Source organism: Ochotona princeps, chromosome 26, assembly GCF_030435755.1.
Source record: "Ochotona princeps isolate mOchPri1 chromosome 26, mOchPri1.hap1, whole genome shotgun sequence".
NCBI classification, from domain to species: domain Eukaryota; kingdom Metazoa; phylum Chordata; class Mammalia; order Lagomorpha; family Ochotonidae; genus Ochotona; species Ochotona princeps.
Window position 1 is genome coordinate 31,949,360 of NC_080857.1, and position 23,967 is coordinate 31,973,326.

Genomic DNA, 23,967 nt, shown 5'->3' on the forward strand with positions numbered 1-23,967 from the left:
CATTTGGAATAGGTTGGAGGCAGACCAGGCTGAACCATTTCATGTGACCTGCTGGTGAATCCGAGCATGAGAACAGATTGTAGGTCGAGCCAGGTATAGTCTCAACACATACCAGTACACATTAAGGCTGGGATTAGATGCCTGGTGGGCTGGACTAGGCTATAACCCTCAACAGAAGGAACTGAAATTGGAGGTGGGCCGAGCTGGTCCACGATCAAACACTCACTGGCAAATGCCTAGGTGAGGTGGGCTGCACCAGATTGCCTGCAGCGTCCAACGAGCACATGTGGGAATCAAGGGGAAGGGGGATAAGCTGGTAAGGTGAATATGGAGGCTACCCTGATGAATAGCCACTCCCACTGCAGAGCGTGAGTTGAGATGGGGCAAGACCAGACTGCGAAGGGATATAATACCTGTGGGCCTCATGTGAACTAGATCAGGTCAAAATCAGGCTGGGATGATTGTTCTACTGGTGCAAGCAAAAATTAGAGTGGGTCAGGATTGGTTGGCTGGTTGGGCTTTGCCACAGCATGTGCTGACAGAAGCTGGCACTGTGAGCTAATTCTGTGAAGTTAAACCACAGAACCAGTTGGAGAGTGCATAATCTGGGAGTGGGAGAGGACTAGGAGGACATAGGCATAAGCTGATTGGAGCAACAGACCGTGCTAGACACTGCAGCGGCAAGCACACAAGAATCAGGTCTGGGATCACTTCATACAAAGTTTTTCTGGGGGTCCCTCCAACTGAACTGCTGATCTCAGAAGCCAAATCATGAAGCAACTATGTCAGACAGCGGATTATGAAGACATCTCATCATGCTCGTAGCGGTGAGATAGGCAGCAATTCATAACTGTTGAACTACCAAAACTGCATGAGCAGGATTCTTAGAGCATGCCCCACATCAGGGACCTGAGATGGGTGGGAGACTGGGTGGGGATTTTCCCTTTATCTCTTCCCTTACCCTGGATACAAAAAAAATTTTAATGTGCAAACAATGGTTTTATTCACTTTTCTGTAGGCCTTGAGCTTTGTGCCCTAATCATCTATGTAAAGATTACCAGAATAAAAGAATGAAAAAAAAAGAGAGAATTCCAAAATACTAAATAAATCTAACTGCAAGATAGGCTTTCTGAGAACTGTTCCTGGAGAGGGCCTGTGCCAGGAGCTGATCAGCAAAAACAGAGTGTTCAGAGCACACATGAGAATGCTGGTGGGAAGCAGAGTGTACAAACTTTATTCTGCAGTTAATGTAAGACATTGATTAAATGACACACTCTTCAGTCCGTGGGTTCATATCCCAAATGGCTGAATGGCAGTAGCTGAGCTGATATAAAGTCGGAAGCCATGAGCAAGACCAGGAGAGGATAAACTATGATGTGAACCAGTGGGGTCCATCTGGGATGCCAGCTCCTCAGCTTACCAGTAGGTAAGCCACAGTAGTGCTGGTACTAGTGCTGACTCACTCTTACACTTCAGACTTCAGACACAGGCTGGCATTTAGAGGAGTAGGTCAGCCAATGGCAAGAAACTGTGGGTAGCCATGATCCACAAAATCAGTTTGAATCTGAGCAGTAGTTGTGGTAGCTGATACATGAACTCCAAGAGTCTCATGCCAGATAATTGTGATGTCTCTCAGATTTGTATTGTAGAGTCAGGGGTTTCCTGACCAGCAGGTCGTGAGACCATTGAGGGGTGAAATCATGCTGTTCTTTGGCTGAAGAACAACCAAATAAGAACTGCTGTGGGATGTCCATTCATTGCGAAGAACTTAAAAACTTGCACAGAGTAAAAAAGGAAGGCAGAAGGGTAGTCCCAATAGCACTCACACGCAACAATAGCATTCATACTGGCTGGTAGGCATGCCTATCTCTCTCAAGCCCATAATGAAGTCACAGATCACATTTCACATGCAATACTGGATGCTGTGTTTCAGGCCATGCAGGAAAGCCAAGGCAAGCTGGCACCTGGGCTAAAAGGTATGCTTTTGGGGCACGTTCATTACATGTGACTGTAAAACAGGATGAGGGTTGCATTCAACTTCTTAGATTGGATTACCAGGTAAATTCTAGCACAGTTCCTCCAATGACATGGACTGGGGTGCAGCCCATCACTCGGGCTGCATGTCTAATGAACAGGCCAGGTTGGAGTTTCAGGTGGCCACGATTACTCTCAGGGGTAACCAAGCTACAAGGTGTGCCATGTGCCTATGGCTTCAACGAGGATTAAGAAGGCAGAGATCCAGGGGTGATCTCGCACACTAGAGTATTCAAGGAGTGACAGTGGTCAAACAGCATCCATATTTGGCCAGATGTCACCACAAAATCTTCACCCTTCAAAGCTGGAAGTTTAGAATGACAACGGTCGTATGGATCAGTTGATATCTGTGCTTTCAATATCAGTGTGTAATAGAATGTGGAATTTTGAGATTCTAAAAATCTCACATTACATAAAATCTGTTAAGGATAAATATGATATTCTGATCAAGTGCTACACACTCAACATTTTTTATCAACATGAAAATCTGAAAGGAGGACTCATTCACATTTTACCCCTCACAACAAAGGGAGATCACGTACAAATTGCATCTTATTTTAACAACACGTAGACTGTGTTCTGAAAAACACTTGACATTTCTCATGTTTAGTTTTTAACACTTGCTGAGGCTTTCAAAGTGTTTTTCCACATCCATTGCACTTTTAGTGTTTTCTATTTGCAATGTTGCCAACGCTTGTTTAATTCACTTTGTATGCAGACAGACCATGACAGTATATTTATGGTAACTGATATTTGTTTACATGCTATTTTTATTAAAATTGATGGCTTCCAAAAGACTTCTGCATTCATAATGTATTTCCCTCGTGAATTCTGATGTGTAACGAAACCTGCCTGCCTGCAACAGGATTTAACACACAGAGCATTCATACTGTTGTTATCCTGTGTTGACTCTCTAATGTGTGATGTGACTTGAATGGTTAGGAAATGCTCTTTCACCATCACATTCATAAGATTTTCTGTTGTTGTGGATTTTCTCATGTAAGATTATGTGTGACTTTTGAGAAAAAAGTTTTCCCGGGAGTGGATTCTCTGATGTGTGATTACGTGTGACTTCTGAGAAAAAGCTTTTCCACACTGGCTGCATTCATACGGTTTTTCCCCAGTGTGGATTCTCTGATGTACGTTTAGGGATTCCTTCAGCCTAAAGGCTTTTCCACACTGGCTACATTCATATGGTTTTTCCCCTGTGTGGATTCTCTGATGTAGGTTTAGGGATGACTTCAACCTAAATGCTTTTGCACACTGGCTACATTCATAAGGTTTTTCTCCAGTGTGGATTCTCTGATGTATGTTTAGGGATGACTTTAACTTGAATGCTTTTCCACACTCCTTACATTCGTAAGGCTTTTCTCCTGTATGTATTCTCCAATGTCTAACAAGACCTGAGTGTTCACTAAAGGCTCTTCCACACTGGCTACATTTGTAAGGCTTTTCCCCTGTGTGGATTCTTTGATGTCTAATGACACATGCCTGGTCGGAAAAGGCTTTTCCACACTCACTACATTCATATGGTTTTTCCCCAGTGTGGATTCTGTGATGTGTAATGAGACCTGACTGCTTGGTAAAGGCCTTTCCACACTGCCTACATTCATAAGGCTTTTCCCCTGTGTGGATTCTCTGATGTCTAATGAGACCTGATTGCTTGGTAAAGGCCTTTCCACACTGCCTACATTCATAAGGCTTTTCCCCTGTGTGTTTTCTCTGATGTCTGATTACGTGAGACTTCCGAGAAAAAGCTTTTCCACATTGGCTACATTCATAAGGTTTTTCCCCTGTGTGGATTCTTTGATGTTGGATTACGTGCGACTTCCGAGAAAAAGCTTTTCCGCACTCACTACATTCATAAGGTTTTTCCCCGGTGTGGATTCTCTGATGTATGATTAAGTATGACTTCACCTTAAATGCTTTTCCACACTCACTACATTCATAAGGTTTTTCCCTGGTGTGGATTTTCTGATGTAAAAGTAGACCTGAGGGATCACTAAAGGCTCTACCACACTGCCTACATTCATAAGGTTTTTCTTCATTGTAGATTCTCTCATGTATGATTAGGGCTGACTTGTAATGAAAAGTTTTTGCACACTCTGTACATTCATAAGGTTTTCCTCCGTCATGAATTCTTTGATCCCTAATGAGAGATAATCGCTGCTGAAAGACTTTTCCATGATCATTACATTCATATGGTGTCTCTGCAGTGTCAAGGATCTGATCTCCCATGAGTTCCGACTTTGGCTCAAAGTTTTCCTTACATTCATTGCACACATAGAAATTTGATCCAGTGCCAGTTCTCTGTTTGCTGGTAATGCAAGATTTACAGTTAAAAGGCTTTTTACAACAGCCACATATATAGTGATTTTTTGCTGTTTGGGTTATCTGATTGACTTTGACATCTCTTTTATAAATCAGAGATTTCTCACTCTGGAAATGCTCATGGAGTTTCTCTCGTGATTGTGTTTTCCGATGTTTAGTAAAGTCAGGATTATTATGCAACATTTTCTTTTTAACCTGAATTGATTCTGCCACATTGACAGGTTGCTTATTTCTTGGGTCATTGGTATAAACTTTCTCATACATAAGGAATATCTTCTTCCTGCTCAAACTTTTTTCTTTCCTGTTGCGTTCAAAAGTCTGCTGACAACTGTGCATTTTATTGTGCTTGCTGAGATTTTCCCCATTGTGGAGTTTGTTCTCAGGAAAATTAGTGGCATGCTTTATCTCAAGTGACACTTCTTCCGATTTCCTGGAAGAATAACATAATTTAAAATGAGTTACAGTGTGTTTCTTCTCTCCTTTCAAAAGGCACCTGATTTCTGACTCTTCTGGGAGGTACTTTTACTGCCCTTCATCCAAGTTTACCTGGTCATTTAGCAAGTAAAACCTCTGTTGACAACTGATTTCATGTTTCTATGACTCTGGTATGCACCTTGAGTTTTACTGGTAACATTTGCTCTGGTGCAAAGTGTAGATAATGAACAAAGATTTCTGGTGCTTAGACCAGAGCTAGGTGGCTTGACTCAGCATAGAGAATACTTCACAAGGCTGGTATACCTTCCATCAAGTGGGACTGAATCTGTGGAAATGGCCTTTCGCATCTCATGGCTCTGCACAAACATGGATACACACACCCTCTCACCCAAAACCCAGCACAGCATAGCTCTAGCTAAACCTCCAGAAGGATTACACTTTTAGATGGGTCAAGACAGGAAGCACAGCAGTTTAGGGCTTCAGATGCTCTAATCACCAACTACCTTGCTGCACTTTATCTATCACCTCAATTTTCATATTGGAAGCAATGCTCTGGGTGCTTGTGTTTGGAAAACTCCTAAGGAAGGATTGATGGTCCCTGGTTGAGGGCACCTTTCTGCATGCTTGAATCACTAGATGGATTCTAAATTTCAAGCACATGATATGGTACCCAAGCTGTGGGCTCCTTTCTCATGTTTCAGGTTAGTTTATCCTCTTTGCAGAATTGATGAGACACCTTGTATCCCCATGTATTTTGCTGTTGGTTGATATCTTTTTTTTTTTAAGATTTATTTACTTTTATTGGAAAGTCAGATACACAGAGAAAAGGGACAGAGGAAGATCTTTCACGCGTTGAGTCATGCCCTAAGTGACTATAATGGCTGGACCTGAGCTGAACCAAAGTCAGAACCTAGGACCTTCTGTTATGGTATCTTAGGGCTGAACATGTCTAGATTCCATATGAGCAGCAGTTCTAATCCAGCTAGACCTTCCACCCATGTGGCTTTCTGAACGTGGCATGAGAAAACAGTCAAGGAAAGCCCAAAGCCTTGAGACCTGGACCCATGTGAGAGACCTGGAAAAGGTTCTGCATTCCTGGCTTCAGGTTCTGCAGTTGTGACTGCTTGGGCAGTGAGCCAATTGCCACAAGATCTTCCTCTCTGTCTCTACTCCTCTCTGTATATCTGACTTTGCACGAAAAATAAGTAAATCTCAAGAAAAAAATAAAAGCATCATTGGCAATGTACTTCTCTTTTGGGTTATTATACACTTTCCATGATTACAACTTGCCTGAACATTATTTCTTGACTTTTTTGATTAGCTCCAAGCAGTTCATTCTTTCTGTAGGAATCTGAAATGAGGAAAAGAGTTACCATCTCCATGAAACTCATCTAAGTTTTTCTTATAAAAAGCATATTAAAGCCAAAGAGTTTTGTTGAAATTTTCCAAACAGCACATTTTAATATTAATGAAAGGTGTACATTCATGAACATCATTAATGACTATTACTTCATTTTTAGTAATTCAATATCAATAATTATTCTAAAAGAAAATTTTCAATTACTTATAATTGTGTATTTTAAGTTGATGTGGGATAGGACTGAAAATGCGGCAGAGATTGAAAATAAGCCTTGAGTTATCTTACATCACATAACAGCACCAATTTGTCCTGGCTTGTCTGCTCTGCTTCAAATACAACTTCCTGAGAATGTTTCTGGCAGGTAGCAGATGATGATTCAAGTTTTGGCGTCATTAAATACTAATCAGTAGTTTTAGATTTACAGTTACAGGTTGACTAACTTTGAAAGGCATTGCTAGAATAAACATACACATGCAGATTGTAGGATATCTGTGTTTCATCCGCCATGCATTAGCAAGAAACATTAAAAAAATCCAGTCAATCTTTAATGATCTAGGTGTCAAATGCTCTGCTCACTAGGTGCTGACCTACCTGGAAGTCCCTGGTTTACAGCTTTGTCCACTGTCCGTGGTGCTGAGTCTTGCTCCAATTTCAAGATCACATCAGGCTTTGTCAAGCTGTACCCTGTTCATGGAAAATGATTGTAGACTTTGAGAAATCACTACTAGTCTTACCAACTACTAAACTTGATAAACTCTCCTTTCGCTTGTCAAGCATAAAGAAGGATTCTGTTTGGGCATGTCAGATTTTCACTCACCCAAGGACAGCAGATTGTGATAGGTCTCAAGCATCACATCCCTGTACAGGTTCCGCTGAGTGTTGTCCATGTACTGCCATTCCTCCTGGGTAACCTCCACAGCCACATCTTCAAATGACACCAACACCTGTAAAGCATGTCTCCTTAGTTGTGGAACATTAAGTAGAAAGACTGACAATGAACTGTATGTATATTTAATTTGCAGCTTTTAAGAATGCAATTTATGATCTAAACAGAGTAACAACAAAACAAAAATATATCTTGTAGTGTTAACTTGTACAACTTGAAGTTTTTCTTTTCATAGCTGAATCAGTTGATAAATATACATGTGTATCTATTTTTATGTATATACTCTGTTAATCATTCACTTGATATTTGACAAATTTTTAACTGCAATGCAGAAACTTCAATCAAAGATCAAAAGGGATGAATACTAGGATGAGATTTCATTTTATCTGCCTAGAATGCAAAAATGTGCTGTGAGGAAGGACTACATTGGTATGACACACTGTGATGAAAGCACTTGACAGTCAGTGACATGGGATAATAGCAAGTAGCTTGAAATGCTTGCAACCACAGACTTCAGCAGATTTTAAGAATGTGGAAACTAAATGTTTCCCAAATCTAACCAATGCTATAATCCTAATAATCCAAGAAGCCCATAAGACAAGTACAAATTCTCTAAAAAGTTAACATTTGCTTATGAAACATTACCTTCAATCAGATTTGGTGGATTTCTGTCTCCCTATTTTTGAAAGATTTAATTATTTATAAATCAGAGAAAGAGACACAGAAGGCAAAATTGGCGGTGGAGGGACCTAGGAGAGTTTGACTTATGGCCTGGGTGGTTGGAGCTTCATTACCAGGCAGCTAAGGTACCCAAGCCAGGTCAAACTCAATTCTTGGGGCCCTGGTCTTGCCTGGACCCGAGAGATTTCTCCACTTTTATGGTCAGTACATTGTGAAGGGATCTCTTGGGATCAAAGCTGGGCCCTCACTTCACTGACCACCACACCACGGTCTTATGGCAGGAGGGACCTAAGAGAATTTGACTTTGGAGACTGGATGGTGAGAGCTTCAGGCAGCATGGTGGCTGCTGGGCTTACTCAAGGCAGGTCCGACTCAATGCTTCGGGAAATGGACACAGCCACTGATGTCACACAGTGAGCAAGTCCTGGGTTTTGGTTGGCCAGCAAAACAGCTGGAGCCCAGCTCTGCAGGCTGGCCACCCACAGGCAAGCTCTGAGGTTTGGGGGATGTGGAACTGCTGAATAGTGATGCCTATGAATGAAGCTACTGTGCATGTAGGTGAGAGATAAATCCAAAGGGAATTCCAACAAGAGGGTCACTTTCCTTGCTGATCAGCGAGGGGACTGAGACCTGGTGATTTGGAGGGGAGAAGCCAGATGATCTGTATGGGTCAGACTGAAACACCAGCATACCTGTGAGGCCTGTGTAAGGCTTGTTATCACCAAAGAATACTGACAACCACACATCAGTCCATGCAAAACGTAGGGTTTGGGGCATGTCTCGCAGGGCTAGATCCTAGTACCTGACAGAATACTACAACAGTGGAGGGGTCACTTTACACAGAACCATGATACTAACCAGCATGCAAGAGAACCAGGTCAGGAGGTAGTTTCTGTGGGGGATGAGTGGCCTCAACACTGTGGAAATACAAGTCCAGCTGGTTAGCTCAAGAGCTGGGGTGGTGATGGGCTGAGCTAGGTATGATCATGAAACATGCCATCACTTAATTGTACAGGAACCAATAACAATCTGGGAAGACCCAAGCTGCAGCACCAACATATGAATTCTGAAACAGGGTGTGGGTAGGCTGCAACATTTACTGGCTCATACAAAGCCAAGATGGAAAGGCATACTACACCGAGCAAGGTCCTAACAGCAGCTGACATGTATGAGATCTAGGTCTTGGAATGTCCAAGTGGGGGAAATAAGAAAACTCCCATAGTGGGTCATTACTCCACTGGTGATCACATCGTCCAGGACTGGGGATTTGACAAGCTGGGCAAAGTAGTTCCATGTGTGGGTTGGTTACAGAAGGTGGTGAACCAGTCAGGGTCAAGCAAACCTTAGCTCACCAGCAAAAACAGAAACCAGGCTAGAGCAGAGTTCATGCCAAGCTAGGCTCTTACACCTACTAGTTTACATGAGCCAGTGATGGGAGTAGACTGAGCAAGGCCAGGTTGCATCATCCACAAGCAAGACTTGAGATGGGGGCAGGCTGGGTCAGGCCAGGATACAACATCTAAGGCAAAGGCCAAGACAGGGGAGAGGTTATGACAAACTGGTTCACAGCAACCAGTGGAACACGTGTAATCTATACTGAGACCTAGTGGGGAAGCTTAGGGGACACCTTGGTGTGGGGCTCAAAGGGTGAATACGTCACTAGTTCAACAAGATGGCAACTAACAGTCAAGGTCACTGTGGTGAACAAGATGGTGCCCAAGGGCAGAGCCCTTTAAAGAAAGACTGATTAGCTGGGGCCATTTCACTCACCTGCCCTGGCCTATGGGAGGTGGCTTCCACAGTCATGGTGATGACAATTGGCTCCTAGTACTCTCCTTCTGGAACTCCTGGCCTGAAGCTGTTTGCTGCTCTATATAAGAATTTGCATTTCCCAAATAAGCCAGAACTGCTTAGACAGAACCCTTGCTGTGTCTGTGTGTCTCTTGCACACCAGGAGGCTGGGTGGCAGGCAGCATGCTCATCCTCTCCAATAACAGGGTACTAGATGAAGCTGTGGGGGAGACTCCACAGAACTGGCACCCAACTTGGAGGCATGAAGGCTGGATCTTATGACCCCTCACTGTGTGGCTGTGAAAGAGAAGTGGGGAAAGGGCTGACTATACAGCTTCAGTACCGCACTTATCAAGAAAAAGCACATTGTCGGAGAAGTGGTTTTTCTTCAGGTAGGCTCTTAAAAAAGACGGCGGGCTCGGTGTGAGAGCATAGTGGTTAAAGTCATTGTTTTGAATGTGCAGGGACCTCATATGGGCACCAGTTCTAATCCAAGCAGCCCTACTTCCTATCCAGCTCACTGCCTGTGGCCTGTGAAGGCAGTTGAGGGTGGCGCAAAGCTTTGGCACTGGGAGACACGGAAGAGTCTCCTGGCTTTGGATTGGCGCAGCTCTGGCTGTAGCAGTCAAATAGGGAGTGAATCATTGAATGGAATCTCTTTGTCTCTCCTCCTCTCTGTAACTCTGCCTTTCCAATAAAAATAAATAAATCTTAAAAAAAAAAAAGATGGCATGAGGCACAGTATTCCTCCCCTGGAATGGGATTGTGTCCTGTAGAAGTGACCCTCGGCACCCCACAGCTCTACATGAACCTGGGGAACCCCCAGCCACAGTGTAGCTATGGTCCAATCCCCTGAGAGGCTATAGGGGAAGGGAGGTGTCAAGGCCCATTGGCTTCTGTCCTATCCTCTCATATTCTGCTTTGAGAGAAGGCCTTGGATCCATGGCCCTGAGGTGAACCTGTTTGAGGACTAACAGTTCCTGACCGAGGCAACTGTTCAGCACTACCTGAAACTTCAGGAGAACCTCTAGGCCCAACAGCCCGACTGGGTATCTGAGTGCCTCTATTCTCTCACCTTCAGCCCTGGATGTGTGATGCTGATGTGAATCCGTTTTGAGGACTGGTGTTTCCTAGCTGAGGCAACACTTTGGTGCTATACGACACTCTGCAGGGAACCCCCTGGGCCCAATAGCCTGACTGGGTATCTCTGAGTGTGCCCCTCCCCTTTCTACTGTCTTTCTTAAGCCTTGGGCACTATGGTGGGAAAATGTATGACCTTGCGGTTAATGCGCTGAAATATATGCTCAAATCCCATGGGTTATTTAAGGTCTGGGGGACTGTGGTCAGAATGGCGTCGTGGGTAACATGGCTAATTTACTTCCCCACGATATTTGGGTACAGCAAAGCAAAACTAATGCCTAGAACACTGGCCCTGGCCCACCTAAGCTGTCCCCACAAGAGCTTCTGGGACGCTCATGGGGGGAACCCTCCTAGGTCAAGGATTGGGGAAGAGCACAGCCTGGGTTGCAATCATTCTGGCGGGATGCCACAAGCTGCTCCACACCTTCCCTGTCAACGATAACCCTGGGGAGAACCACCCAGTGGCGTGCTATCCCTGCGAGGTGGGAGACTTAAAACTACCAAAGAACTCTCCCTGAACTGAGAATATTCTTCAGGGTCTTGCCCACCAACCCTGTACCACAGCAGATTGGATAGTATTATTTTGGGAGACCCCACAACGCAGGAATTGCAAGTAGTCTGGGGGAAGGTAAAAGAGCTTTCAGAGAGAGCAAATATGAATATCTCCTCAGAGAACATGCAAATGATCCCCCCTTTTAAGATTTTAGGGACAAGGTTATGTTTTGAAGAGGCCTCCCTCTTGAAACCCCAGCTAAGCATTAATGAACAATATTCAATAGAATTTCAAAAGTTTCTTGGAGAGATCAATTGGCTACCAAGTCTATGGGGAAACTACTTCCATTATTTGAATTAGTAAAAGATAAAATGCCAGAGGACAGAGTCTCCCTACACATCTCTCATCTACAAGCCTTACAGGAGATTCAAAAGACCTTGAGCATGGCTCAACTTGCTCGTTATTGCCCTAAGAAAGAGTTACAATTGTAGTCTCCTGCAGGGGGTCCATGAGACTGTTGGAGAGGTGCCCAGAGTTTGTACTTGCCCCGATCAGCTCACAGATATAATTAAAAGGGTAGACAGCTAGTCCATAAGTTTATGGCATTGAACTAGCGAAGTTTGTTGTCCTTTATCAAATGAATGATTTTAAATGGGTTTGAAGAAATAGCGACAGGCTGACAGCCTGTCTTGAAGGTTATCTCCCACTGACTGGATCCAGTGCAATAGTGTAGCTGTTAAGGTCCCTGCCTTGAACTTGCAGGGATCCCATATGGGCACGGGTACTAATCCTGGCAGCTCCACTTCCCATCCAGTTCCATACCTGTGGCCTGAAAAAGCAGTCCAGGATGCCCCAAAGCTTTGGGACCCTGCACCAGCTTGGGAGACCCAGAAAGAAGTTCCTGGCTCCTGGCTTTGGATTGGTAAAGTACCAGCCATTACGGTCACTTGGGGAGTGAATCACTGGACAGAGGATCTTCCTCTCTGTCTCTCCTCCTTTTTTTCCAAAAAAAATAAAAATCTTAAAAAAAAAAACAAACTGACTGCCATTATGGGCCATATAAGTGAATCACTTCTTTCAATTGCTTAGATTGGGAAAATCCTGCCCTTTTTACAAACAAACCATTATGCCTCGCTTGAAATGTCTTTACAGATGGAGGAAGAGAAGGGCCCCAGCAGTGCTTTTTCTGCCTGATCGTGTGTATAAGATCTATTTTGAGCCATGTCAAGGATGAGCACAATATAAGGAACTATCTGTTGTAATTTTAGCTCTCTCAAAATTGGAAGAGCCCCTTAAACTGTTCTCTGATAGCCTTTATGTTGTAAATTTGCCCCTCAAGATTGGCTCAGGCATACATAAAGCTGGGTGATAATCCTATCACCCCCTTATGATCCAGGCCCGTTCCCTGTATGTAACACATCTGAGGGGCCACCAAAACATCCCTTGCTTTGTCTCAGAATGAAACTATGGCTGATTAGTTAGCCTCTCAAAAAGTCCTTATTAATTCATTATAAGATGCCCAAGACCTACACGATCATACCTATGTTAATTGGAAAGGTCTCCATAATCAGTTTCCAAATGTGCCAATTAAAGATCTCAAGAGGATTGCCCATACCTGTAAATCATGCATGCCTTTTATCCAGGTGCTACCCCTATAATCCCCTGGAGTAAACCCCCAAACACTAAGGGCTAATGCCTTGTGACAGACAGATGTTACTATACACCACTCGGTAAATTGATTCTCATGCACCCTGGGCTTCAGCTCATTCCGGAGAACGAGCCAAACTTGGTCAGAGTCATTTTTTACAGTGTTCTACTATCTTAGGCCTGCCACAACAGATTAAGACTGATAATGGACCATGCTTTGTTAGCAATAGGTGGTTTGGACCAGTTTGCTGCATGAACTCACAAAGCTGTGCAGACCTAGTCTCAGGAACAATTCCTTCTCACCAACTCCTCCCTCCAGCATGCAGCTGGGCTTAGTGGGACCACGGCAGGCTGCTCCAGTGTGGGGTGCAGAGCAGGGGCACAGGCTGACAGCCCTGGGCTTCTTCCAGAGCTTTGCTTCCATCTTGGAAGCTTTTGGCAGGGGGCGTTCACTTCTCCATCCAGGCAGCAGTGAATGAGCTTGAGAGCCTTTAAATGTTGGAAAATTAGCCATATGACTGGAATCCCTTCTAACCCCCAAGGACAAGCTGCTATAGAGAGATTCCATCAAGTTCTAAAAATTCAATCACAAAAACAAAAAGGAGGAGTTAATCCCATCAGCAGTTAGGACTGGCAAGTATATTAAATATTTTTCCAAAAATGAACCAGTAACCCATTTTCAAAGGCATTGATCCAGTCAAGAAGTTAAACCTAAGGTTGTTGTGAGATGGAAAGACCTAACAACCGGACAATGGAGAGGCCCAGATCCATTATTAACAACAGGCAGAGGATTTGGGTCTGTCTTTCCAATAGAAGAAAACCACCCATTATGGATACCAGCAAGATGCCTCAAATTTTATAGAGATAGTCCTAAGAATCCAACATGTGATGCCCAAGAACGGGAGTTCCTGAGGCTGAGCCCTCTTTTAATTCACAGGATTATTTTAAATTGTTTGGTTGTTCTGTCATGCCATTACTTTTATTGTCACTGTCTTATTGTATATGTGCATATGTAGCTGAGACTAAATGATTAGGTCTCTGTTCTGAAGTGTTTGATGATTGTGTATATGTTTATAGTTTAGTCATTATTGTTGCTGTTCTATTACTTTTTTCCAGAAAAGACTGAATTTCTTTTTAATGCTATTTCGCCACTTCTTTGTCTTGAATTGTTTGGTTGTTTTTCTTGTTTTAAATTGTGTGCATGTGTGACTGACTGAGAGATGAGATAGGACAAACAATGACCACCTCCTTTCTCTCCTGGTAAACAATTTTAGAGAGGTTTAACTTACCTAACAGGACCTGGCCACCCCAACTGGGGAAAGGTTGGTATAATGTTTTCTTGCTGTTTGGTCTTCAGTTCATAGTGTTGTCCTGGCACACATCAGGTCGAACATACAGTATTTGCTAACATGTTCAGTTAAATGCTAAATGTACTTTCTTTTTAACTCGTTTACACCTCTAAATTCTTCAAAGTCTAAACCAATTCTCCTGACTTTGGGACTTCCAACATTAACCCTGGAACTCCCAAAGATTGAGACAGCATTTAAATAATATAATTGTCATTTAAAATAATTTGGTTTGGGCCCGGCAAAATAGCATAGTGGTTAAAGTCCTTGCTCTAAACATGCTGGGATCCCATATGGGTGCCGGTTTTAATCCTGATTCCATCCAGTTCCCAGCCTGTGGCATGGAAAAGCAGTTGAGGATGGCCCAAAGCTTTGGGGCCCTTCACCCACATGGCAGACCTGGAAGAGTCTCCTGGCTTTGAATTGGCTCAACTCCAGCCATTGCGACCGCTTGGGGAGTGAACCATTGGAAGGAAAAATTTTCCTCTCCGTCTTTTCACCTCTCTGTATATTTGTCTTCCATAAATAAATAAATAAATAAATAAATAAATAAATATATCTTTAAAAATATCATCTGGATGATAATCTCTCAATGATATAAAATTATGCTAAATTTGTTTCATCATATACACTATTAAAGTAAATGAATATTTTTGGTCATTGTTCAAAATGTTTCCTAATCAGGAAACTGGTCCAGATTATAAATTACTTGTGTTCTTATTTACAAAGAAGTATGTGAGGTTTTCCCTTACAGGAAAAAAAATTCTTGAAAAATGTACAGTAAAATTGGTTACAATGTGTATATTTTATGAATATTTTCCCTTAAAACAATGGAATTGAAATCTAATTCCTTGTGAAAAACAACACTGCTTTAACATCTCCTTTTAAGTTATTCTCATCTTATTGATAACTAAACCTGCTAAGTAGCTTCAGTAAATTCTTAGGTAGCCTCTTAAGACAACAGCCACATTGAGAGGAAGGTAATTTAAAACACTTGCCGCTACCTGGTTTTGAGGCAGGTTTGTGTTAAAATGTTTCCACAAATTGGGAGAAATGGCTGAGAATTGCTTGAAGCAACTGTGTTTAAAACTTGGTATGCTCTTATTTAGAAAATGTCTTAATTTGGAGTCTTTTTTTTTTAAAGATTTTATTATTATTGGAAAGCCGGATATACAGAGAGGAGGAGAGACAGAGAGGAAGATCTTATATCCGATGTTTCACTCCCCAAGTGAGCCGCAATAGGCAGGTGCGCACCGATCCGATGCCGGGAACCAGGAACCTTTTCTGGGTCTCCCACACAGGTGCAGTGTTCCAAAGCTTTGGGCCGTCCTCAACTGCTTTCCCAGGCCACAAGCAGGGAGCTGGATGGGAAGTGGAGCTGCCGGGATTAGAACCGGCGCCCATATGGGATCCCAGCGGGTTCAAAGCGAGGACTTTAGCCGCTCGGCCACGCCGCTGAGCCCTTAATTTGGAGTCTTACATGATTGTTTCAAAATGCAAATCAAGAAAATTAGAATTTTCTAAGTTTTACATAATTGTTTATAATTTTCAAGATATTGCTACAACATTGCTTAAGTATTTAATATGAACACCGAATGTATGCTGACATTAGAATTAGTATCTGCTTGCAAAATGTTTTTGAAGTGTGAATGTATAGGAATGCTGGTAAGTATGTGAAAATTTAAAAATATCCAACTTTGAAAGTTGTTAACAAATTGAAAGATTGTACTTTAGGTAGTCTGTTTAATTGGTGACATTGTCAATTATGTATCCAGCTTCAGTAAGTTCTATTGTTGTTCCAACCTTTGAATGTGTTAAATTCTTAAAAGTTATGAGATGATTTTATCTATTAATCCCTGTTTAATGTTGTATTTCCCTTTTGGTGACTGCCTAAGGAAATAGACACTTTACTTCATGATAATGAGGAATCTTTGATCAAATCTTTTAAGGCCTTGTGACAGTTTTAACAGGCTTAACTCTTCCTGATTTGGAGATTTCCAGAGTGGCCCCGGGAGGCTCAAAGTCAGAAGAACGTGTGTCAAAGGCTCTGTCTTTTGGTAAAGGTAATAACTTACTTTGGCTGTTTGGATTGCATACAAAGTAATGCCGAATTGTAAGTTCTGTTTATATAAAAATGGCATTAATATAAATGTCCTAAAAATTATGTCAAATAAAAAGGAGGTACTTTCTCCCTCAGGCAGGGCAACAGGAACTAACAGATCAAGGAAAGGCATCTCTAGATGCACAAATTGATTATTGGAATGCTCCATCTTGCTGCTGATGTGTAAATTCCTCAAGTCCTCCTTCCTAATCCATAAGTGATCATCTGGTTGTGGTGATATCAATCAAAATGGGAGGCCCCTGGGTCTGAAAAGTACAAGAGTGTGTAAAATCCTACAGGTGGTTTCACAGTGCAAAGTGAAATATAGATATCTCTATTTGTTAAATCTTTGATAATTCTAAACAGACATTTTGCTTTCCAGTTTGCAGCAGACCTATGCTATCCGTTAAAGCCAAAGTTTATTAGTAATCTATAGGTATGGTTTATTCAGATTACTAAGAGCAAGATGTAATTCTAAACTATTGGTAACGTTAAAATACTTAAGAGAATTTTCAAATAGCTGTTACAAGAGCTGTTTTATTTTAATCTTGTTGGAACACTATAAACTACTGGGTTACTGTAAATGAAAACTAGTTCAAATCTTTTTTTCATCTACAATGTGACTGATAGGTCCTGTAACAGAATATTTTCAGTGCTGTGCTTTATGTTCTACATGGGATGTCTTCCTGGAACTTTTAGAGCTTGCCAAACCAGTTTGACTCCTTGCACCTATGGAAAATGATTAATGGTAGCAGCAATGATTTTTGCATTTTAATCATATTGATTGCAAAAATAATATATCAGGAAGAGATACATTCCCCAGAGCTGCTTAACCTATTCTCAAGAGTCAAATCAGAATCAGCGATTGCTGTCACTTTGGTTGCCCTAGTGGGCCTAAGTCTCATGGGGGTATGTACAGTCATCTCCACTTTGGTCCAACAAGACAAGAGGCTTCAGACGGTACAAACTGCTATTGACCTTGATATACAGAGGATAGAACAGTCTGTAAGTCATGTACAGGAATCTATAACAATACATGATTGTCCTGCAGAATACACGAGGCCTCGATCTTCTCTTTCTCCAACAAGGCAGACTTTGCACTGCTCTCAGAGAGGAGTGTTGCTTTTATACTGATAGCTCAGGGATATTTAAATTTCTATGTCCAAGGTTACAGAAAGTTTAGCAAAAAGAAGTAGAGAACAATATCAAGACCAAGGGTGGTTCAAGTCATGGTTTAATTCCTCTCTGTGGCTCATTATCCTAATTTCCACTCTTGCTGGCCCTTTGATTATCCTACTACTTCTATCACCCTTGGTCTATGCATTTTTAATTAACTTGCTCAGCTTATTCAACAGTGCTTTAGGACTGTGACCCTAGTGGCTGAAGTGGTTTAAGGCTGGGCTGCAGATCACTGTCAGCCTGATGCCTGGGTACATGTTGCCATTCAAAAAATTGCCAAAACATCCTTTAAGCCCAACTCATCGGCTTGGCCAGCTTGCCAATGATGGGTAAGACCTTCAGAAAAGGACAACCTAAGCAAGGCATGGTCATTCAGGGTCCTGTGATGGCTGCATAGCCAATGACAGGTGCGATTCCCCAGAAAAAGGGGTGACAACCTAATACAGGTACAGCTGCTATGGATCCCTGCCCCATTTAACAAAGAAAGGAACAGATGTGGGGCTCAAAGGGTGAATAGGTCACTCATTCAACAAGATGGTGACTAACAGTCAAGGTCACTGTGGCGAACAAGATGGCTCCCAAGGGCAGAGCCGTAGGTGTGAAACATGACGGGGGGGGGGGGGGTGTTTCAAATCATTTTAAAGAAAGACTGATTGACTAGGTCCATTTCGCTTACCTGCCCTGGCCTATGGGAGGTGGCTTCCACAGTCATGCTGATGACACTGGCTCCTAGTACTCCCCTTCTGGGACTCCTGGCCCAATGGTGTTTGCTGCTGTATATAAGAATTTGTATTTCCCAAATGCCAGAATGGCCTAGACAGAACCTGCCGTGTCTGTGTGTCTCTTGCACACCAGGAGGCTGGATGGCAGGCAGCAGCTAACCCTTCCGATAACAGGGTACTAGAGGAATCTGTGGGGGAGACCCCACCCTGGCTGGGTTTCAGTTCCCACTGAACAATGTGTTCTGGTTCAGATATGGCTGCAGTGTTCCTCAGCATTAAGTGTGGACTGGGCAGTTGGATCCACCAGATTGGGCGAAACTCCAGCATCAACTGGTGCTCTAGAGGACCAGGGCATGTGTAGGACATGCTAGACCAGCTCTCTGTCCCTATTGAGCCATGTATGAGCTGTGTCTGGGTGTGGACCAGGCTTGTCTGGGCTGAAACATCCAACAGGAAGAACTGGAATGGATTGAATACTAATCAGGAAAGGCCACTGTTCCTGCTAGAACCAGAGGTGGACAACGATGGTTACTGCAGGTACAGAAAGTGGGTGGACACCACAGTGACCTCAGCCAGAGATCTGGCATGCCCTGAAGGCAGCCAAGGCCATGTGTGGGCCAATGATGGACAAAGGCCAAAATTCCCCGTCCTATCAGGACCCAAGAAAAGCTGATCCCAGCACCAATCTCGAGGGGGTATAAAATGTTTGTCTCCAAAACCCACCTTGTCTTTCTCACTTGCAATCCTCTCCTCTCCTCTCCAGTTCATCCCTCCCCCCTACCCTTCCAAGGGAAAGGCCCAGGAATGGACATCTCTTTGTATAATAAAGGTCTGCACTTGGCTGGTATTTTCTTCTTCGGGTGGTGGGTAGATCTAACACTAAGTAGGCTGGCCCATGGACACACCACTGTGTGCAAGATCTGGGACTGGTAGAGGTTCTGATGGAGAGAGGCCAAAGTCTTTTAACTTGCACCTATACCGAGATCCAAAAGATGCACCTGACTTCTGGCTTCTGATTGGTTCAGTTCCAGCCATTGAGGCAAGTTTGGGAGTGAACCAACATATGGAGAATCTTTCTCTCTGTATCACATTCTTTCCATATACCTGCCTTTCCAATTAAAAAATGAAACAACTCTTTTCATATGAATTTTTTTAATATATTTTCAGTTTTGATGATGTTTACATAGATGATCAGGCTGGGAAGGTTTAAGAGTTAGGAATAAGTGGGTGTGATCTTTGTTTCCAAAGTTTTTATTTCTTCTTCCTGTATAATCCTAAAACAATTTCAACACACATGAAGACTACAAGATCTATAAGCCAAAACATGAAAATGATTAGGTAGATTCATTCATCACATGGAATTAAGTTAGAAATTATTTTAAAAATAAACTTAAGGCATACCATAAGGTACAGACACGTATGGGATGATGGGGAATCCTAACATAGGGTGAAGCACAAGAAGTAGATTAAAGAGGGGAAAATAGGGGTCAGGCAATAGGTAAGGGGGTATCTGGAGACATCATGAACACAGGAAAGTGGTGGTGATGGCAGAACAGTGTTGCAGTGAGTGAAAAGAAAAACCCACCAGTGGCTGGAGCGAAGTAATTCAGACTACAACAATCCTAACACCAACAGCAGCATCTGGTCAGCTCCTGTGGCCACTGGGTGGGAGCTTGGGTTCACATGAGGAGCTCAGGAGGTGAATGCAGTCTCAGACATGCCAATCTCACTAACCAGTTTGGACAACCCACAAGCAAAGATAAGAGAGTCTGGGTGCCATCTTGTGTGGAGAAGCAGAAAATAGAGTTGATAGAATGACCTGGAGGGGATTCATTTTTGTCTGATTGCATGGAACTGATCCTGTGCAAGGGGAGCACCACCTTTGCACCCTGTAGTGCCTGAGTGGTCCCTAGAGCTGAAATCCAACAGCTCCAATTCTCTATCATTGCCCTTTCCTAATTAATTCCACAAAGCTGAGTCAACAGAGAAAGTGGCACCAATCTTGCATCATGCAGGATCTGTGTGGTTCCTGGAACTGATAACTGACAGACCCGGATCTCTGTCAGTGCCCCTATGGGGACCACCTTGCACAGAAAGGCAAGGGCTCAAAGCATTGGTAAACTACATGTTAAAGTTAGTGTGCTAAGTAAGTAGTGCTCAGATGAAAGAGTCACAGGATCAGGCACTGTTAGAATGAAGAGAGAACACCTGAACTGTCCAAGAGCTAAGCTGGGAACAAAATCACCTCCATCTTAGAGCACTGCACAGGCTCCACAGAAAAAACAGTCCTGTCATGGAACCCTATCAACTCCACCCAAAAGATCCAGGAGGCACTAAGATTTAATGGCCATCAGGTGTCAACAATATCAGAGCTCTCAAAAAAAGGTATTCAGGACAACTGGCTTTTTCCTAATCCAGGGCACTGACTGAACATAAAAATCAACTTGTTTACCTGTAGGCAATACATTTTAGAAATCTGCACTAAGAAGAAGAATCTGCGAACCAGAATGGCAATGACAATAAGTAAAAGAAGAGACAGAGGTACTATGGATGGTACTGAAGACAACCCAGCACAGGAGCAAAAGCCTCAACCACTCTCAGAGTTAACTGAGGAAGACACTGAAAAAATGGGACACAGAATTCCGAAAACTCATTACAAAGTTTCTGAACAACAATGAAAAACACAAACCAGAGTTCAAGGAACTTAAGCAACATGTTACACAGCAAATAGCAGCAATGAATCAAATGAAAGCTGAAGTATCAGAAATTACAAATACTGTGCAGCAAATTAAAAGCACAGTAGAGAGTGGCAAAAATACAATGAATGAAGCAGAAGAAAGAATTTCAGAATTGGAAGATATTTCCTGTCACAATGAAAAAGCAAAAGCTAGAAGCAGAGCTGGGGCAAGCTAAAAAGTATCCAAGAGTTAAAAGATACAATTAAAAGGCCCAACAGATGAATGATGGGAGTTTCAGAGAGCACAGAAAGAGAATCTGAAATGAAAGGTGTGTTTAATGAAATGATAAATGAAAACTTCCCCAATCTGGAGAAAGAATTATGAAACTATATACAGGAGGGCCACAGAACTCCCAACACAATTGATCAAAAGCAAAATTCAACACAAAGCATGATAATCAAGCGTTCTCCATGGAACAGAAGGAAAAAAATCCTTAACTGTGCATGTGAAAAAAACTTGAGTGACACACAGAGGAAGCCAAATCAAACTCACAGCTGTCCTCTCAGAGGAAACACTGCAGGCCAGAAGAGAATGCAGTGACATATCAAAATTGAAAATTGTCAGCCCAGAATAACTTATCCTGCATAGATCTTTCTCTTTGAAAATGAAACAAAACTCCTTCGTAAGAAAGAAAAAACTCGAAGAATTTGTCTCTTCTAAACCTGCCCTAAAATGATACTTCAAGATGTTCTCATGAAAGAAAAAAAAATAGCAACTGCAAAAACCAATGGAAAATATGCAGAATATCCCACTAAAAGACGTACAGGGTCCAGCAGCGTGGCCTAGCAGCTAAAGTCCTCACCTTAAATGCCCCGGGATCCCATATAGGTGCCGGTTCTAATCCAGGCAGCTCCACTTCCCATCCACCTCCCTGCTTGTGGCCTAGGAAAGCAGTAGAGGACGGCCCAAGGCTTTGGGACCCTGCACCCTCATGGGAGACCTGGAGGAGGTTCCTGGTTCCCGGCTTTGGATCGGCGCGCACCTGCCTATTGCGGCTCACTTGGGGAGTGAATCATCGGATGGAAGATCTTCCTCTCTGTCTCTCCTCCTCTCTGTATATTCGGCTTTCCAATAATAATAAAATCCTTAAAAAAAAAAAAGACTTACAGAATGTAAAGCAAAGAACAACCCATCACTAAAATGACAGAACCAAACTCCGTATTACAAGAGACACACTCACCAACAAAGATCAGAAGAAACTGAAAGTGAAAATGTACAAAAAAATTTTCCAAGTGCACCATGTGGGAACTTGGGAACTGGCTTAAAATTCCTAGCTCCACCCAGCCGCTAATATCTGGCAGCTAGGTGAGTCTGGGAGGGGTTCGGGCCTTGGGATTCGGGGGCAACTGCCGCTCCTCACAGTGTGGCGGCTGTGGGGGGTGCCCCTGCCGGGTCGGACCCAATGCTGGGGGCTCACGCCAAAGACACTGCCGCAAGGCAGTGAACGAGTCCTCGGCCTCATCCAGGACCCAAGAGAGCTCAGTCCTCAGGGTAAGTGCACCATGTGGGAACTTGGGAACTGGCTTAAAATTCCTAGCTCCACCCAGCCGCTAATATCTGGCAGCTAGGTGAGTCTGGGAGGGGTTCGGGCCTTGGGATTCGGGGGCAACTGCCGCTCCTCACAGTGTGGCGGCTGTGGGGGGTGCCCCTGCCGGGTCGGACCCAATGCTGGGGGCTCACGCCAAAGACACTGCCGCAAGGCAGTGAACGAGTCCTCGGCCTCATCCAGGACCCAAGAGAGCTCAGTCCTCAGGGTAAGTGCACCATGTGGGAACTTGGGAACTGGCTTAAAATTCCTAGCTCCACCCAGCCGCTAATATCTGGCAGCTAGGTGAGTCTGGGAGGGGTTCGGGCCTTGGGATTCGGGGGCAACTGCCGCTCCTCACAGTGTGGCGGCTGTGGGGGGTGCCCCTGCCGGGTCGGACCCAATGCTGGGGGCTCACGCCAAAGACACTGCCGCAAGGCAGTGAACGAGTCCTCGGCCTCATCCAGGACCCAAGAGAGCTCAGTCCTCAGGGTAAGTGCACCATGTGGGAACTTGGGAACTGGCTTAAAATTCCTAGCTCCACCCAGCCGCTAATATCTGGCAGCTAGGTGAGTCTGGGAGGGGTTCGGGCCTTGGGATTCGGGGGCAACTGCCGCTCCTCACAGTGTGGCGGCTGTGGGGGGTGCCCCTGCCGGGTCGGACCCAATGCTGGGGGCTCACGCCAAAGACACTGCCGCAAGGCAGTGAACGAGTCCTCGGCCTCATCCAGGACCCAAGAGAGCTCAGTCCTCAGGGTAAGTGCACCATGTGGGAACTTGGGAACTGGCTTAAAATTCCTAGCTCCACCCAGCCGCTAATATCTGGCAGCTAGGTGAGTCTGGGAGGGGTTCGGGCCTTGGGATTCGGGGGCAACTGCCGCTCCTCACAGTGTGGCGGCTGTGGGGGGTGCCCCTGCCGGGTCGGACCCAATGCTGGGGGCTCACGCCAAAGACACTGCCGCAAGGCAGTGAACGAGTCCTCGGCCTCATCCAGGACCCAAGAGAGCTCAGTCCTCAGGGTAAGTGCACCATGTGGGAACTTGGGAACTGGCTTAAAATTCCTAGCTCCACCCAGCCGCTAATATCTGGCAGCTAGGTGAGTCTGGGAGGGGTTCGGGCCTTGGGATTCGGGGGCAACTGCCGCTCCTCACAGTGTGGCGGCTGTGGGGGGTGCCCCTGCCGGGTCGGACCCAATGCTGGGGGCTCACGCCAAAGACACTGCCGCAAGGCAGTGAACGAGTCCTCGGCCTCATCCAGGACCCAAGAGAGCTCAGTCCTCAGGGTAAGTGCACCATGTGGGAACTTGGGAACTGGCTTAAAATTCCTAGCTCCACCCAGCCGCTAATATCTGGCAGCTAGGTGAGTCTGGGAGGGGTTCGGGCCTTGGGATTCGGGGGCAACTGCCGCTCCTCACAGTGTGGCGGCTGTGGGGGGTGCCCCTGCCGGGTCGGACCCAATGCTGGGGGCTCACGCCAAAGACACTGCCGCAAGGCAGTGAACGAGTCCTCGGCCTCATCCAGGACCCAAGAGAGCTCAGTCCTCAGGGTAAGTGCACCATG

At 44.2% G+C, this 23,967-nt stretch overlaps 2 protein-coding genes across 2 annotated transcripts in view; both read right to left on the reverse strand.

Moving 5' to 3' along the window:
* Positions 1-3,039: 3,039 nt before the first annotated feature.
* LOC131478012 (zinc finger protein 260-like) lies at positions 3,040-4,919 on the reverse strand. Its single transcript, XM_058655112.1, has 2 exons — positions 4,912-4,919; positions 3,040-4,795 (listed from the first exon to the last, which is right to left on the reverse strand). Exons 1-2 carry the CDS (start codon positions 4,917-4,919, stop codon positions 3,040-3,042), a joined length of 1,764 nt encoding a protein of 587 aa, XP_058511095.1.
* A 1,143-nt stretch (positions 4,920-6,062) lies between these two features.
* The window catches only part of LOC131478013 (zinc finger protein 334-like), a 59,141-nt gene continuing 41,236 nt past the window's right edge, over positions 6,063-23,967 (reverse strand). Inside the window, exons 3-5 of the mRNA XM_058655113.1 lie at positions 6,978-7,104; positions 6,752-6,844; positions 6,063-6,151 (exon numbers count right to left, since the gene is read on the reverse strand). Of these exons, the coding sequence (XP_058511096.1) occupies positions 6,063-6,151; positions 6,752-6,844; positions 6,978-7,104 (309 nt within the window). The remainder of the gene's footprint in view (positions 6,152-6,751; positions 6,845-6,977; positions 7,105-23,967) is intronic.